Source organism: Varroa jacobsoni, unplaced genomic scaffold (assembly GCF_002532875.2).
Source record: "Varroa jacobsoni isolate VJ856 unplaced genomic scaffold, vjacob_1.0 scaffold_242, whole genome shotgun sequence".
NCBI classification, from domain to species: Eukaryota; Metazoa; Arthropoda; class Arachnida; order Mesostigmata; family Varroidae; genus Varroa; species Varroa jacobsoni.
The window spans coordinates 334,578-353,517 of NW_019213144.1; the positions used below are offsets into that span (position 1 = coordinate 334,578).

At 39.6% G+C, this 18,940-nt stretch overlaps 1 protein-coding gene across 1 annotated transcript in view; it reads left to right on the forward strand.

The window, feature by feature from the left end:
* Window positions 1–423: 423 nt before the first annotated feature.
* LOC111274000 (sushi, von Willebrand factor type A, EGF and pentraxin domain-containing protein 1) overlaps window positions 424–18,940 on the forward strand; it is a 35,199-nt gene continuing 16,682 nt past the window's right edge. The window contains exons 1-17 of the mRNA XM_086967475.1: window positions 424–1,062; window positions 6,344–6,999; window positions 8,245–8,509; window positions 8,684–8,854; window positions 11,070–11,249; window positions 11,761–11,940; window positions 12,198–12,392; window positions 12,545–12,799; window positions 13,212–13,454; window positions 14,481–14,666; window positions 14,881–15,216; window positions 15,501–15,791; window positions 16,806–17,086; window positions 17,147–17,455; window positions 17,495–17,966; window positions 18,101–18,440; window positions 18,636–18,884. Coding sequence (XP_086823601.1) covers window positions 1,041–1,062; window positions 6,344–6,999; window positions 8,245–8,509; window positions 8,684–8,854; window positions 11,070–11,249; window positions 11,761–11,940; window positions 12,198–12,392; window positions 12,545–12,799; window positions 13,212–13,454; window positions 14,481–14,666; window positions 14,881–15,216; window positions 15,501–15,791; window positions 16,806–17,086; window positions 17,147–17,455; window positions 17,495–17,966; window positions 18,101–18,440; window positions 18,636–18,884 — 4,631 coding nt within the window. The 5' untranslated portion in view covers window positions 424–1,040. The remainder of the gene's footprint in view (window positions 1,063–6,343; window positions 7,000–8,244; window positions 8,510–8,683; window positions 8,855–11,069; window positions 11,250–11,760; window positions 11,941–12,197; window positions 12,393–12,544; window positions 12,800–13,211; window positions 13,455–14,480; window positions 14,667–14,880; window positions 15,217–15,500; window positions 15,792–16,805; window positions 17,087–17,146; window positions 17,456–17,494; window positions 17,967–18,100; window positions 18,441–18,635; window positions 18,885–18,940) is intronic.

An 18,940-nucleotide genomic window follows, 5' to 3' on the forward strand; every position in this document is an offset into this window, starting at 1 on the left:
CAGAAATACACAGCAGCGTGGATGTTTGCAATGTCGTACGGCCACTCATCCAAATGAAGCAATAACTAAGCACTGTCGCTGTAGAGGACACCGTTTTCTCCTTGTTTTTCGGCCTCGTTGGCCACTGTTGCCTGGCGGAGACTTTGAGGCGACGTACGGCTCGCAACGAGCTACATTTCCACTGTTGTTACTGCTACCGCTATAGAGTCGTGAGTGAAACTCTAAGTAGGAACTCTGTGAGAGGCTCAAAAACGCCGCCGACGGGATAGCCCTTCGAGGAAGTGACCGTAGAGGTGGTAGTAGCGAAGACAGCAGCGGCTGATCATGCTCAACGGCGCCACCGCTCAAGAAGCGAGTACACGCCGGCGCCCGTACCGGCGCTTTGCTGTTTGCCATACCCTAGCGGGGCAGAAACAGCTAGAGCAAACGCGGACAGTAGCAGCGTCAGTAGCAAACAACAGTATGAAGCACGAGCACTAGTGATCGAAAGCTTTTTGTCGTCCCGAAACTGCCGGCGAGTCTCTGCGAGAGCCGGCCGCAGAAACAAACATGCGGACACACGCACATCTTGAACGACAGACAAATGAAGGAAGTCAGTTAGTGTTGCTAATAGAACCGATAAGACCAAGACTCTTTGCGGACTGTGTACTAAAACGCAGCTAAGCGACACGTAACTATTTACCGCCCTCGTGCGTGCATAAACTACACTATGCCAACAACATGTGATGACGCTAACGGACTCGACAAGTACGAAAAAATGGGATTTGAAATAATTATGCTGAGGATTCCCTTCTTCATATGACCGTAACTATGTGTTCTTGTTATTCGTTCGGCTAAATCGTCCCAACTGATCCAAAGGAAGGGATCCAACGTTTGCGCTAATAGAATCATAGACAAACTTTTAGCTTGCCGTTTTACTCGTCGATCGATCGATGATAGCTCAGTGACACGAAACAATAAAGAACGCTTGTGTTGCAGCCATTTGTTATCGCGGAGTCAATGTCACATTATGAATACTATTACCATCATTGATTAAAGCAATGTATTTCTCTTCCGAATCCGGTAAGAATCAACATGTATAGTTACGGATTTGTAGCAGATTTCAACACGCATGTTTAAACCACGATGTATTTATTGTGCATGTTTATTCCAAATCAGTTTTTTCCCATTAACGAATATTAAGTAGGGATCTACTGCATATTTACAATAGCTATCACTGGTTAAACGGTTCACGGCTGTATCAAGATAACTAAACTTGATTCAAATGAGATTTACAAATGTCCAAGCGCCGCTAACTACGCCTCAGCTATTTCCGCTTATAAATCTCGTCCCGTTATCAGCACTGCTGCTAAGGTCTCATCAACTAGGGCTGACTATTATCAGAGATTAGGCTCTGTCCAGTACTGTGATAGACTGAAATGAATAATACATCAATGTAACCTGCTTTGATGACGGCTTGCTTGACTTGACTGATTGCATAGTACGAGGTAGGGTTTAGTTAGAATTTTATTTTATGAAATGCAAAATCGCGTACCAGTAGTATTCGTCTGAGCGGTTGACGCTCGTCCAGGCCCCAAACAGCTAGGCTATCGAAAAGTCGATAAATGAAGTTTGAAAAATGCAATATGTTCTTCGCAACTTATAGATGGTATTTCTGACCGCAAACAAATTACTTCAATGTTCTAATGAGGGCAGGGAAAATTGGGCGTTTACTCTGGTTAGCCAGCCAGTGCGGACCTTATAGTTCATAGAGTTATACTTTTCGTAAAAAATGGCGCCCTTGTGTCGTAGCCACCCTGCAAAAACTTTAATCGTTAAGGACGCATTCTTGTTTTTCTTTTTTGCTATTCTCTCCCTGAAATCTCAGAACAAAGCTGACCCTGTCCTTTGAAACCAACAAAAGAAATCTCCCTAGCATGTTGCTGAATTCGTAATAAGGCGGCCTTATATCTCAGGTAAACAGACTTCGCTTCCATTGAGCCTGCACCTAAAACGAGTCCCCTTAGGCCAAATCTGTCGTAAAGTACCATAGAGCTTTATGGAAAAGCGAATTAGCCCATTATTATTTTTAGCTAGAAATTTCCTTTAGCTAAGCAGCGGGATACGAACGAAACTATAGTTTTATTGAGATATAACACTTTACAAGCTCCGCCATATATTATATCGAGGTTAAAATAACACATTTTTTCAGCGAAAACTAAATAAGATAAATATATATATGTAAAAATATGAACCTAAAAGAAAGAATTTAACAAATTTCAAATCTGTGGCTGTCTACGTGCAGCATTGCGTCAGACTGTTGATCTGAAGGAAGGGCAAAACGTATTTACAACTAGTCTCAGGCTTAAATGATTTCAAGTGAGTGCACGTTTCGAAGCTGAACACGCTACTATTGCTTCATCATGGTTGACTAACTGACACTGCCATTTCGATTCTTCAGCTAGCGATCATTGATTCTGGAAGCGTTCAGTCGCATAGAATATCGCTCAGAAGTTAACGAAAGTGCGTCGAAGGGCTCCTTCGGCGAGCTAAAATCTACAGGACATCGCATTCTCAAAGCTCTGCTAGCGTTGAAAATTGGCTCCGAGGCGTTTCAATGAATGTCCGAATGTGTCGTCTAAGGCATGAGAATATACTTCAGTTGTCGCATATCACATTCAGCTCCGAAGAAAACAGAAGTGTTTTCATTTGAAAAACAATTCTTCATTTTAATTTTATCATTTGTAACTAATTTTAGTACATATAGCCATAAAAAAGCTGCTGCTATTTTTAACAGTCGATCTCTGTGGCGCCATGTCGACGGATGACATGTCGAGACCTGCAGTGTGTAGCTTCAATTTCATGGCGCCCCCATAAGACCCCCGCATCGTCAGTGTAAACCTTAGAGAGGCATATAGATATATATATGACAGCCGCTTGTGAACGCGTTTTTTGTCGTTCAGTCGGACCCTTCGGTACGCCTTGCAACGCGTAACTCCTTCTGACAGGAAAAACACACATTACAGGCTTGCATTGGTTGGCTAGATTGGTTTCTCTGTAGAGTTGATGATGACAAAGATTCGGTGGGTCGATAATATAAACGCGTATGCCAACAGTACGTAGACCTGAAAAAGACTTAGAGGACGCAAAGTTTTTCATTGTCGAATACTTGTGTTTTTGTTTGGCATACGTATTCGATGTGTTAGTTTTTCGGTGGCGAGACGCCTACAGAATATGCCAAAATTTTCGTTCGTGCGCTTCAAAAGCGATGATTGTATACGTACTGCAAATTCAAAGGTAAAAAACCAAAATAATGTGTCAAAAATTGCAGACCTGCATCTTCTATAAGCCCATTTCGAAGCAAGAGCTTACTACTCGGCCAGAGTATACAGATCTATTCGCAAGGCTCAATTTTCCATAAACATGTATCACTTACTAATTATTATCTGATCTCAACGACGACGACTGTCTGAAGGCCATTTTAGGCTAGCTCTGAACACAGAATTGCTAAGAACCATCGTTACTACAACAAGCACAGAGCATCGCTATAAACCATTGCCATGGGCCTACCAGGCTAAAGAATAGATTTTTTTTTCTTTCATCATTTACAACGCTTACTCGCGCAGTCTTTTCATTTGGGATAATAATAAACACTAGCTTTGTCATTGTGTGGGTTACTTTTTAACTCTCAAAGCCAATTAGAGACCGTTATATATTTGGGTTTTAGCAGTTCGGCCTGATCGTTTGAGGGACATCCGAGGGTGTGCAGATGTGCCGTGCCCTGCAAATGGCTACATTTTTTTGTATATGACATCAGATAATTATAACCTGTGTGAATAAATGAGGTTATTTAAAATAGTATTAATTTTCTCAACAACGCTTGGCTAATACGAATATATCGATGGTTATTTCAGCTAAAAATGATTTCGAGTCGGTAGAGCCACACGTATTAAACCAGCCTAGCAAACTACTGCATTTTGGCATTTATGTTTTGGTATATACAAATCGATCTACGGATCAAACCTGCCGGTTCGTTTCGAGTCGCGTACACTCGCATCCTATTACGTCCTAACTTCCATGATAAAAACAACAAGAATTGCTATGATTTTCTTTCCTACGCAGTTAATATTCTTCATTTCGGGTACACTGGTTATTTTTCTAATGTGACGTTCGTGTTTATATTTTTCCTCAAACTTGTCCTTACCATTTTTGTATTCAAACCCTTTAAATACTTTATTTAAAATAATGTATCTCACTTAATTTTTTACGATGAAACGATAATTTCTCGATCGATTTTTCTGTTTCGTATTTTCCCACGTATACCGAAAACAAGAATCATTTTTACTTGTTTCACTCTAAATTAAAATACACTTATTTGGATTCAGGTGTAGGAGGATGGCTGTATTAGGCGTTTTTACGCGGTAAGGGATTAAGCCTGTGGTGGAATAAGCTTTGTTTACATAGTGATCAGGACTATAATACAAAAACAAAAAAAGAATCGCTTTTGGATTATCTCTGCAATTACGTTTATCAGCGACTCTGTATTCTGCTAAATTGATACAAACAATTCGTTAGCTTTTACTTGAGATAAGATAAATGTCAACGAAAATCAATAACAAAGTTAACAAAATTTGAATAAAATCGTGGATTTTTTTTGCTCGTTGCATGTTTTATTCTCGTAATTTTGTTAAACCGTTCGTTTTCCATTACTCATGAATTTACCCGTGGTAAATTGCGACGAAAGCTATTGGTTTTTGATACCTTGACCCACAGTTGGCCGAATCCGTGTGACTGTCTAATTAATTCTAGATATCATAGATAAATACAGAAAGCCAACAAAGCAGACCCCTTTCAAGCTATTCTTAGAATCTGATGTTTTTAAGTGATTAAACATGGCTTGCAAAAAAGATCTGTGTAACAAACGTTACTTTTAATTACTCTGTATTCACGTGATCCATATATATATATATATATATATATATATATATATATATAGACTGTTCAAGGGTCATCCCGAACGTCATACAAGTATAGGTTAGTTGAAAGCTAACAGCGATTAGCGAAGGGTTACAATATGGTTGTTCCGCCTACTGCTTAATACGCGAAGCCACAAAAATGCCGTGTCCGTTTAATTGAAATATAACGATAAATAAACACAAACAATCATTTCTACAAAACGTTGCGCCATGCTACCACGTAAACTAGTCCAGGTAAGAGCTAAAGAAACTTAACGATCATAACTTCGTTTTGAAAAAATTGTTGCTATACCAATGGTTGTCTTATTAAAATGCGACCGACCGATTCGAACTGGGGAAGCAATTTTTTTTTTGTGATTATTTTCAAATTAAACTTCATAATGTTTCAGCCAGCGATAAATATTGTAACGTATACATATATATATATATACACACATATATGTAATCTGCAAGCTCAGCTCTTTTAGAGTACGCAGTGATGAATATTTTGTTCGCTCAATACTAAAGCGTCACCTTGGAACAATTGTTGCCACTGAAGCTCTTTTTTCAATCAATGCAAACTGAAAGAACCGCAGCGTTTGTTTTTTACGTATTTGACGCTCTTTCAATCAGAACAAAATGATTTTGTGCTTTTCCCGTATTAAGCAATTTTAAAAATGCCGGCCAGAGCAACAGACTGTATTCTAGTTGTTGCATTGTAAAGGGATCGGATCAACGACGACAAGAACGACAATGTATGCCTAATATAGAACGTAAGTGATAGCGTTTGAATATTTGTCGTTTTTTTTTCCAATTTGGTAAGATTAATTGCTATGATCAGACCCATAACCCAGAAGCATTTAAGGCCATTTTTTTAGCATTTATCAATTCAATTTTTTAGCATCAATCAATCAACGTCTGCGTGTTCTTGATACCTTTAGATGTTCTGGAAGAATTTTCTTAGATAAGCTAACTGTAGATCACGTTTGTACATGTCAGAATCGGCTAACAATGTATTCATAGATCAAAAGAATAACATCTCCTCCAGTATAACAGCAAACATTCTTATTGCCCTTTTACTTATTGCTAAGTTCACTAACTTAATGGTAGACGTATTTGTATCTACTTGGCGAGGAAGGTTTACTGGGCATAAGTAGCCTGAGTCATCATGTATCAGAAAAGCAGCAAGATTCAAAGCGAAAAAAAAATAAAAGCCATAATTTTAGATTTAACAGCCATAATTTAACTACAACAATGACTATCGACGAAACATTTATTATCGACAGCCTATGAAATTCCGGAAGCACTGAAAAATAACTTTATCATAGATATTTTCCTAAGATTACCGTTTTGATTAGTGAAATTTAATAAATGACTCACGTGTTACATTACCATTAATTGGATTGCAGCTACGAATCGATGGGTGTTTTTTCTTGCGATCTTTTACATCGCACGCGTAAGTTCAACCTTAAACGAAATCGTCGAGTATCCCCTGTCCACGATCGATGCCACAATCGATATTAAGAAGCTTGAACAGCAAAGCGAGCGACTGAAGAGCTCATTGGGTGCGTTGCATAATAACTACGAGCATGGTATAGATATTGCGTTCCTGGTTGATTCTTCACTGTCGGTTGGTCTTGCAAACTTCAAGTTGGAACTTCGTTTTGTCAAGAAGATTCTAGCGGATTTCAGTATAAGCGATCTACGCAAAAATACGACGCGAGTCACCCTTGTAACGTTTAGTTCGCCCGATAAAGTTGTCACTCATGTGGACTTTATTTCACCGAATGGAAGTTCGCAGATTCTCAATCGACATAAGTGTTCTCTGATGGCGGAGCTTGCCCAAATCCAATATGTCGGTGGCCTCACTTATACTCTCGGGGCTATGAAAATCGCCGATAGGGTTTTGGGTGCGAGCAACAGATCCGTGCCTCAGGTTGTGTTTCTCGTCACTGATGGATTCTCCAATGGTGGTGATCCAAAGCCAATAGCACGAAAGCTTAAATCACGTGGCGTAACAATTTTCACGTTTGGCATCAAGAACGGAAATGTCAAAGAACTTCAGGTAAGCGGGCGCTTTAATTTGTGAGCCTATTTATGCATTATTCAATATTAAATGTAACTATAAAGAAAAAAAAAAAAAACTGGAGCCACGTTTTTAAAAGGACTATTTTTTGCGCTTTTCATTTACGCGTAAGTCAGTTATCAGTCCATAGAGCGTCCAATTGAACATTTATGGACAAAATGTCAGGTGAAGGACGGGTATTATAAGAAGAGAAGGAAAAGTTAGCAAAAAGGCAATAAAGAATTCCTGTGCTATTTATTATTTATCCGCTTTCTATTTGTTTGGTCTCTTATCAGAAGGCTATGTATTTACAGTCATATCATTTTTACTAAGCACATTTTCAAAAATAATCACGTCAGCGCCGCTTGAGTATGATCTACTATCAGATAATTACTGCTTTTGCTTTTCCAACTACTTTTTTTTTTGTAGAGTGCGTTATGCCTGGGCATTTAGGTCGCATCTTTTTATTGTTGCACGGTAACCATCACTAAGAAGCACGTTGTCGCGCTGGTTCGAATTTTAGCGCCAACAAATATTATTATTATTAAGGTTAATAACTACCTGTATGGTTGCCATGCCGTATCGTTGGTCTGTTGTAAGCAGCCCAGATAAGTCTGATAAAGCCTGATTGGACTTTTTGATGCTGTACTTAAAAAGAGGTAATTCCAATAGCTTGTTCATATAAAGAAAGTAGCTGAGTGTTAAACAAATACGAAGTTTGAAAAAAAAAAACCTACTTTTGTGTCACGACAAAAGCCCGTACAACGAAAAAACAGGTAGAAGTCCTTTCGGGAGCACAGGTGTTAGACAGTTCGTTTTTTTGCTTGATACATAGACTTGATGAGTAATGCCGTCTGGTAGCCTGGCTATACGCTAGCCTGCATCGAATGATAGCCAGTTCCACTGCGATGCAAATTGAAATGATGGGGGCCTACTCTGGCATTAGTGGTCGGAAGTCTAGCCTAAGCTAGGCGGGACGCTTCAACAAACGATTTCATTGTCACCGGCTGCCAGTAAATACTGCCTGTGCCTAATAGAAAATCCGGGTCTCTGGATGTATCTTGCGTCCTGCTCAGGCAAGACTACTGCCAAGTAGCGCATGCATGCGAAACTTCGACGTGCTGTACAAAGGGAGTTCGATAAAAATTCGATTGTGTTGGTAAGATCTACCTCTAAAATGATTCGAAATCTTGGGCTCAGACCGTAAAGTATTGAGTACGAACTACAAAAGATTCAAAATTGCAGGATATGGCAACGACCCGAAAGGAACATTGTTTTATTGTAAACTCTTTTGAAGAGTTTGAAGCTCTGGCTCGACGTGCCCTACACCAAGATCTCTCAGTGGGCGATTTCGAGCCATTGGACTTATCTCAATGCAATGGATTGTGCCCAGCCGGACAGCTGTGCTGCCAATCGGGGGCTCGTTGTGCTTGTGGTACTACCTCTGGCTACTTTAGCTGTCTTTGCCCACGCGGTCAATATGGAACGGGCCTCAAGGGCGAATGTAAACGTGAGTTGAGTAACTTTTACGTTTCGTACAACTTGAACAAGAGCAGTTTAAATACGTGTTTCTAGCTACGCATTTGAATCCAGGTTCAATTTAAAGCCGCAAGTCGCGTAAATGTTCTCAATCGACATCACAATACATTAATTTATCTCCCATTGCGATTGTGGACACATATAGCATGCCCGAAAGGAACATATCAGCCCAGATTTGTGCACGGCGGCATCGAAGAATGCTTGCCCTGTCCAGGTTCACATCAAACTTCTCCATCTGGCAGCCATTCCAAACAACAATGTAGCTGCAAGAGCGGCTTCACCACGTTGATCACAGGAAATAGCAGCGTCTGCATGCGTGAGTACAACATCGAATGCTATCACTTGCCATAAATTTTTCTTTATTAGGATAATATATATATATATATATATAGGAGAAAACTGAATAGGACAATAAAAAGAAAATCATTTGTTCTAATTTCGATAGTTAGATTGATTGTTATGTTTTAAAGTATGAGTAGCTGGGGTACCTAAAACATGTTGTTCGCATTTATCCAACGTTGAACTATCTAAAAATGGATGCAATTATCTAGTTTCGTACCACAGTGTCGCACGTCTAAGGGTCCCTTTCCGACAAAGACGTAATGTGTTTCTCTTGTAATATGACGGCTTTTAGAAGATTTTTAAAAGCCGGCAGACTTCTCACGAACATACGGGAATTGTTTTTAATAGGTGCTGTCATTGAGAGAATTGGCTAACCTATTGATTCTGCTCTTAGGATGTCATCGAAGGATACGAGTTGAAATTGTTTCTTAAGTAAATATATTAAATTATGATTGAGTCTGTACGATGGGACAAATCACCAAGGTTTTTTTAGTTCTCTCCCCTTTTTTGGGTAAGTAATTACATACTCTACTAAAGGAAAATCTAATAAATATTTCATAGTGATTTTATAAATTGCAGCTGCTGTATTCTGTTCTTGGCAGTGCGCCAAAACGTAAAGGTTTTTCCTTTTCAACTCTCCTTCATTAATAAATGGCTATATGCAGATGCTATATTAAATCGGGACACAAACGTTTAATATTTCCTAATTGCCATATTTTTTTTTTAATATTTTGTTAGTTTTTACCAAAGTGGGTAGTCGTACCTCGTCTTTGATATTTTGGCCTTTTTCTGGAAATGAACGCAGATATTTTTTCACGGAAATCAATTTTACATTAGCGACGCTAACTTTCCAATTGTCATTTACTAGAAATTTGCCGAAATAACCACTTGAAATGTACGTGGTTTCACTCCATTGTTGCATGGGTAAAATGGTACCACCAACAGGATTTTTACAATTTTGACTCAAAGATCTCTACGTTAGATATAGGTCTACGTGTTGCCCTCTTGTTTAGCTTGTCGAGGTCTATCGGCTGAAAAAACACTCTTACCTAAAACACCATGTTAGATGTTCACCTTTTAAACCGCGTTCTCCGCCCGATTACTGATATTTAGGTAAAAATAATTATAGCTTTTGACTGGTACCAAGAAATACTTCCCCTACATTTGCTTCGATGTCAAAAATGTTTATCCCAAAATCATCTTAACGAAAATGCCGTTCGGGGGTATTTTGAACCCAAAAGCTGAGATATGGAGGCATGCTTTGCATTTTGGTTCAGCTTTTGATCAATGTCGAAGACGACCATGTAAACACTGGGCTGTCATTTCGCGAAAAAAAATTTTCGACAAATTTTAACAACATTTCTGCCAAAAGATAACCTATTTCAGTTCCCTCAGCTCTCTCCTAAATATGCACGAGGAATTCTTGCAAAATAAACATTATAAGAAAACGAGTTTTTTTCTGTATAACTTAATTGCCCCGGTTACGCTTTGTGAGATGAGAAGACAAGCTACCCCGGGGAAAATAGTACTCGCCCGATCGGCTTCATCTTACGCACAACTATACTCTAGATGATACTCCGGCAATGCACCGAAAATCGCTGTGTCGGTCAATTTGGACTGGATAACCAACTAAAGACAATGATTTTAGTAGTACGTAGATGAATATACATTTCGGGTATGGTAAAAAAAAAATTGGGTAATGCACTCATTTGTTGCGTCCTATTTGTATGGTTATCTTTGAAAGAACTGATGGTAACCATATTGCTGACTGCTTCGGTATTCTGGGGAGGACTTCATTTTATACAAATAAAGTTGAAATACAAAGACCAACTCGTTTGATGAAATACTTAGATAGGCTGATACTCGTAATCATACACAATGAGCAATTATCAATCGTCAAATAAAAAGTTCACATGTCGAGGACCCTCAAATGAAGCTTAATGTGTGGCGAATTGCTATGATTTTAACACTTCTCTTTGTTATTGATTTACTAATTTTCCTCATAGTCATTGTAACATTTTCATCACACGTAACACCAAGCGAAAGTCTTGTATTGTACATGTAGATAGAATTCTGATTCTGCATTGATACTGTACATAGTTGTGCCAGTGCCTCTTGACATTTACCAGTATGGTCACATGTATAAATTAGCCCCTTTTATCATTATTGTGATCTATCTGTTCTGTCAGCGGTTCGTTGCCCTGCTCTGGTAGCCCCATTAAATGGCTTCCTAGTGAACGAGAAATGTGAGAGTGTATTTAACGCCGCGTGCGGAGTAGCTTGTGAGACAGGCTATAAGCTATCTGGTCCAAGCATTCTGGTTTGCAATCAAGACGGCCGCTGGAGCGGCGAGATGCCCAAATGTCATAGTATGTATATTAATACCACCACAATTATAGAAAGTTTGAATTTATCGCACGACAGAAAATGGAATATAATGTAGGTAAATGACATAGTTAAAGATGAAAGTATGCCTACAATATAAGTTGAACGTTGTCCATATCTTCCTCAACACACCCTTCGTTAGCATCTATCGTATAAATCGCATAGAACACAGATCTCATAGATTCCTATTACTGGTTCAGACTTCAAAAGTTTTAATTGTCCACTGAATATATCTATTTTTTATTACTTGAATTTGCTTATGTCGAACTAAACATCTCCCTTACATAAGAACAAACGCATATCTAAAGTGCTAGCCTCCATTTAGAAGAACTGCCCTATGAACAACGTGTAGAAACTCATCGTTTATTTGTAGCAGTTTGAAAATTCTAATTGAATTTATCGAACGTAGGAAGCTAGGATATCTGCTACGAATAAATACCCTTAGGTTTGGAGTTAGAAGTGTATTGGTTCCCGTTGTTGTTCCTGCCGGCGTAGAGCGCAAGTGTCAGGAGCTGACTGCACCCAACTCTGGCTGGATGAAGTGTACGACGAGGTCGTACCAATTCGAAACGGAATGTGAGTTTGGCTGTAGTGAGGGATTCGTTCTTGTTGGATCGAAACGGAGAAACTGTTTGGCAGTAGCGCACTGGGATGGGCTTCCGGCAACCTGTCGACGTAAGATTCGTTGAGCCTTTATCATTTTTTTACTACTAGGGAACTCAACTAGTCAGAAAAATATCGTTCATTAATTGAAGTACCCCGATAGTTAAGTTGATAAATGCAGTCACGTATTTCGATCATCATCCACTGACATCTACCAAGCGCACTAGAACTATATGTAGATATAAAAAATGTTTGGTATCATATTAGAGTTAGCGTTAAGTAAAAAAAAAACACTTATCTTTTAGTAGTTAACATCTGTTCGTTTTTAGAGATCTACTGTCCTGCTCTCGACATCCCTGCAAACGGAAGAATTTTTCCACTGTCATGCAATGCGAGCAGGACTACCTTTGGGGATCAGTGTCGTTACCGATGTCAGGAAGGTTATCGACTTACAGGGCCTTCATCAAGAGAATGTATCTATCCTGGTGTATGGACCGATCATCAATTGGTCACTCGTTGCGTCGGTACGTGTTATGTTGCTTACGAGTTGCTTAATTTGATACTTTTATTCAACGATATAAAAATAACAGGGCCAATCATTATTTTACCAACTTATTACTTAATAGTCCTTGTAATGTAGGTGACTGACAAGGTGAACTGGTTGTGTCACAAACAGATACTAAACCGCCTTCAATTGAATGTCCCGATAATATCCTCGTACCGGCGGACCCGGGGGAGCCGTACGCGACAGTCGACTTCAGTTTGCCATCGATACAAGATAACAGTGGATTCCAAGAGATCACATTGACGGTTTCTCCAGCCGTGGAGCCACCATTGCCATTTTTCATTGGGGATCCCATGAACATCACCTACACTGCTACAGACTCGCAAGAAAATAAAAATTCGTGCACATTTTCCGTTACCGTCATAGGTAAAAATCAGTTCGTTGTAAAAAGAATCCCCCATAAGGTGTGCGTGACTCGTTCCCTTCATCTTGAAATGCCCTCACACACAAATATATAGAAACTCGACATCTCGAACAACTTCAAAAAAAACAACTCAAAAGAAACAACCATTGCGAGGTATAGAGCTGGAGATATAGAATTAGCTTAGAATAAGAAACTGAACTGCCTATAGAAGAACACCAGTCAGAGAAGCGGCCTGGAGTCCATAACCGCGGAGCTTTTTCTTGTATTTTCCTCGGCTAAGCGGAGCGTATGCTTCTACCTGGTCAGCATTCTACCTGCCGAATAGCTTGAACACAGATTAAAAAAAAAGCCGCGCTATTTTAATTTTGTAGTAGTAAGATGTATATATATACGCATGCAACTTGAAACTTACAGACGAGGAGCCCCCGACTGTTGATCGTTGCGAGTCTCCAGCCGTGACGCTTTCATCAGATGGACAGGGCGCCAAGGTCGTCTGGGAAGAGCCGCTATTTTCTGACAATTCGAATGAAGATGTGTTCATCTGGAGTTCACATAAGCCTGGACAATATTTTCCGATTAACGATACCGTCGTCACATACAATGCCGCCGACAATTCTGGCAATAATGCTTCCTGCACGTTTAACATCACTGTTAAGGGTAGGTAATTACTGATCATTAGTAATCACACTAAATCGAAACTATCCGTTGAATATACGATTTTATAATTTCGAGCCATAGTGTACAGTAACTATAGTTGTTAATATCAAATTTAACGCATACGTATCCCTCGAGATAGTCGATCTCTAATTGTTAGAATTGTTAAGCATAGCTGATATTTAATTCAGATGTTATTGTCAATCAATATTTCTATGCAGCTAAACTTTTTCAGTACCCTAAGCCCTTCGTGACTAAAGGAATGGTATGTTAAGGAAGATCATAATAACTATGAAAAAAAAATATTTCAACGTCAATTTCGTATCAAAATATTTACAATGTATTTTGCAGATTTTTTGCAAAAAGTAAGCGTCGCATCGCCAAGAAATACGTAGTGAATGTACGCAAATTCTATGTTTAAACATCGTTTTTATTAAAACTTCTGCTCCTTTAACAATAATGTTTACTACAAATCGTCGTATGTAATTTTTAAGGATGGTATTATTTTAGTCCTGTAAATAATAAATAAGGCTCAATAAAAAAAATATCGGCAAGTACTGTGTGATAAAAAAATCCGACAGGTCCGAAAAGATACCCTAACATTAATCCAGTGTCCAAACATTGTAGTTATTACAATTTCTATTTTTTTTTTTACTTTAATAATTAATACACATTGATTACCATGCACATCAACAATTTTTCAATATAGCATTCCTAAACCTTCTAAACACTTGAAAAGATCAATAAAATTAATTTAACCTACAAATGATCTGCAAAAGCCTTTCCTCTTTCCGCCTTTTCTTAAAAAATCCGACATTTTGCGATTAATTGAAACTTATGGCGTCGCATTGTTCTCGCACTGATTGGCAACGTGCTGTCACGAACAAACCTGCTATTTCACTACCGTTTACCTTCAATATTACTCATGTGATGTTAGGAGGAAAATGCATTTTTAGACATCTTTTTCATACGGGTGATGATTGGCGGTTAGATCTCTATGGCTTCGATTTTAATATGTGACTATTACAGCGACCAAGTGCGAGCCTTCCTTCAGCGTGCTCAACGGGAAGCTCAACTGTACCGTGGACGCGCTTCAAACACTTTGCCATATCCAATGCGATCGAGGATTTACGCTCCTGCCGAATCTGCCCAATTACCTACGATGCATCGATGGCGTCTGGAATATAAGTGATATCGATTTGCCCTCTTGTACCAGTAAGTAGAAACCAGTCATTGTCACCGACGAAGCTTCATGCAAGTAGGTAAGCGTAGAAGGGAAAGTGAGAATATTACCGAATAAAAACAGTTGTACAAATAGCAGGTGGATAGATAATGTAAAAACTATTTTTTTTTTGTATTATCTGGTGATTATTAGCCGATTAGTGTCCGAAGGGTCTCAACTTTCGATCTCTGTTGATTTATATTTTAGCTGTGGTTACTTCAAGTAGTGGCAGTAGTTCGAAGTTAACATCGTCGAGCGCATCGACACCAGTCGTATTGCCAAGCGGAACAATGTTCGAATGCACTAACGAGTTCCTGTCCCAGCAGCTATCGGTGGTTCTCAAGAAGCGTATTTCTATGAAGAACGTAATCAAGTGTAGAGCCAAACCAAAATGTTATAAGGAAAAGCTGAAACCCATTTGTGAAGTAACCCAACGAAATAGTGAGCGTCGAGTAAACATCTCAGTATCAGCACAAACACGCATGCAGCAAAAGTTAGACATCCTTCTAACCTTATTCACGATCCGGACATACGATAACCTCAAATAACCGTGACAGGTCGAGCCCATCTAGTTAATCCAGGGAGGTAAACGATTTAACAAGCAAGTAAATTAACCCCATTACGTCCGTTTGACTGCCTGCCATATATAAGGTATGGTCGACAAGCTCTATCTGAGTGCTGTAATGGAAATAAGTACACGCCTTAAGGCAGACCGACAGATCCCATTGTGCCCATCGTGACGGTCTGCGTGCATGTTGTTGTAAACATCTGTCATATGTAAGTGTCATTTCTGCATCACGGGAAGTAGTAATGCTCCCCATAACTAGGAGGAACTACAAATCAGGCAGTAAAGGACGTAGAAAGCAATAAAGTGTGTAACATTACAGTGCTACCCATCTCAAGCCATGCTGCGCGAAAACGTCGTAGTGTTTCTGATGCCAGAGCCAGCAAATCCGATAAAGACAGCGACACTGATCTCAATCTCGAGGATGAAGATATGATACTGCACTCCATGGACGACATGATGTCGTCTGTCAGAGATGGTCTGAACCAAAGGAATCAGTCCTATCACTCCCTGTGTCCATTGGGCTGGGTTCATATCGACGAAAGAACGTGCGGTTAGTCAATTCATATCGGCTTATTGTTGATTAAATATACAAAAAACAAATACAATAAATCGCGTTCAGATTCATACATGAAATGCGTCCCACAACCAATGTCATAATTTTGTGTTTCATTAAAAATTAATAATTAGATGCATTTTCTGTGCGAAGAATTTTATTATCCAGTAGCTGAAGCCATTTAAAAATTTCTGTTCCAAATTTTTTGATGGTGGACAAGACGGGCACGGCATTTACGCATGAAGCTTTATTGGAGCCGAGACCAAATATGGCCTACACAGTTGATTAAAAAGTACTTGATTAGGGAAAGACTCCAGTTACCCGAAAGTTAGTTTTAACTAAATGTTTATGCGGAGCCAGCTTCTTAAATTTATATAAACGTACGCTTAAGAAAATCCCAGTTGATTCATAGGTTAACAAAATGTCTTTGTAGAGTTGTTTTGTGAAATATTTAGCCTTTCCAAAAGAAATCGATTGGCGTGTGAGCTAGTTAATTTTTTTTTTGTTAGAAGTAGAATATTCGCTTCTGTTAACAATTCCAACATCAGCTCTTCGACTTATTGCTTATTCCCGTCATTTCCATTTGTATCAGCTGTCAACATTTTCTAATTAAAGATATATATATGATGCTTCAGACAGCAAAACCTTGCTGATTCCCAGAAAGCAAGCTTCTAATTTCATACGTGATGCTTCACCTCGAGAAGTACTTACTGGATTGCCCATGAGGAACTTGTGCTTTAGCCCTTAAAATAACAGGCCTTCTTATTTACTATTTAACGGCTAATACATTGTATTATAATAGAAACTTATATTCGAAAATTGATACCGAATTCCTTAATTAGAAAATGATTTGTATTTTAGATAAATGTCTAACTAGTTCTTGAAGTCGCTGTTTCTTAATAATCCCTGTATATACATGAGATGCTTTTGAAACAAGTCAAAGTTCAACGTTAGCGTAATCATTGACCAACAATAAAATACGATATTCCTATTTATGTTCTGCTGATGCAGTGGAGTGTCCTGTTGGAACGTTTCATAACTTCCTCGAACGAACGTGCAGTCCATGTCCATTTGGAACTTATCAGTTCAAAGGTGGCCAGCTGAGCTGTGTCGTGTGTCCAGATCATACCTCCACTGCAGGCGAGAGCTCTAAGAGCGCGGACGATTGCAAACCCCAGTGTGTACCCGGGATGTTCTCGAAAAACAATGGCGTTATACCCTGTGAAACCTGTCTTCTTGTAAGTTCAGAGCACGAGAATCTTTACCCATATGTCCACAAAAATTTGCCCAGCGTTTAGCGGCCAATATATAATAGCATTATTTCCATTTATCAGACCAAATGACGTAAAAAGGGGTCTCATAGTTGGAGCTTTATTTCACGTAAAACGCCCTACACTATTATAGCTTTTTTCCAGGGTGAGTATCAGCCACAGTATGGGTCCAAATCTTGTCGACGGTGTCCAATCGGAATGACAACCATGAAACGCCGTTCGTTTCAATTGCGCGACTGTAGAGAACGTTGCCCTTCACACAGTGTTTCCCGATTTGGTGTTGCGCCATGCTATCCTTGTCCCACAGGATACCACCAGCCTTTGAAAGGACAAAAGGGCTGCATTCCTGCTACCGGTATGGATGACTTTTGCATTCATGCTCACTTCCATTAATCTTCGTAACAGATTTAACAGCTTAATTTTGTCTAGGGATTCATTTTCGCTGCTCAAAACAGAGAAACCGCAGCTGTGTATAAAATGGTAGCAGCGGCCACTAAGATTGCCATTCTATTGTGGGAAACTGTTCTCCTATGCATTACAGTGGAAACGTCGCATAATCACAGCGAGTACCTTCCCTTTAACGCGTGCTTCTTATCACCATGCCAGAACGATGCGACGTGCATTCCGATGGACAAACATTTTGCTTGTACCTGCCTTCCTGGTTATACGGGAAGCTACTGCGAGAAACGAATCGATGAATGTGCGTTACTTCCCTGCGGTTTAAATGCTACCTGCGTCTTGCACGAAACATCTGGCTACACATGTTTATGTCCACCCGGATTACGAGGACAAAATTGTGACGAGGACGTTAATGAATGTGCCCTTTCCAGTTGCCTCAACGGGGCTACTTGCGTGAACATTTTTGGATCATTTCAGTGTATTTGCCCTGATGGATATACAGGTAAATATGCGTTTGTTGTCAGTTTTAGAGGTTGCTTACATGCTTTACTTAAAATACCACATCCCTTTGTTGCATTCTTGATAGCATAATTGTATACTACAGTTTAATATTAACACAATATAGCCGTCTCACAGGCTTAACGTGTTCGGAAGATATTGATGAGTGCAGTCAACAACGGTACGGCCAATTCACTCCAAATCTGCATACGCCACCATTGTGTCACAATGGGGGACAGTGCGTGAATATTCCCGGCTCGTTTCGCTGCGAATGTCTAGACGAGTTCACGGGCCAGTACTGCGAGCATCTTTCGTGTGACTGCCAAAATGGTGGAAGCTGCTCTCTGGGCAAGTGTTTCTGTCGGCCAGGATTCTGGGGTAACAAGTGCCAACATCTATCGTCTAAAAGTTACTGCGAAGCAGTCAAGCCATGTTTTAATGGAGGGACGTGCAAGGATGTTGAGCCTGACAGCTTTTCGTAAGCGCTTTTCAAAATCTTACTCTTCTTGATGCCGATTATTTACGCAATATGTATCTGCAGGACAAATGCTATTCATCGCATTGTATAATGTCCCATCCAAACTAGAGAACTGTATGTTGCTTTGACTCAATGGTAATAGCAATGGATTTGTCCATAGGTCATTTATATTATCATAGGGTTGAATTTTTGCAGGTGTCAATGCCAACCAGGCACAACTGGTCTGCTGTGCGAGGAAGAGGTGGCGGAAAATTTTCTGCTCCAATTTCTGGGTAATACCACCTCGGACTCTGCCCGGTTGAGTAACCATCTCGGCACCGAACCTCTCGAGGAGTTTACTGTGTGCCTCTGGTTGAAGTCCAACGACACGCAGAACTATGGCACTCCATTTTCGTACGCATCTGATGACAAGGATAACTTGATTACCATTACGGATTATAGCGGGTACGGCACGAACGAAATGCTATAATTCATTTATTATTTATAACTTATTATACATT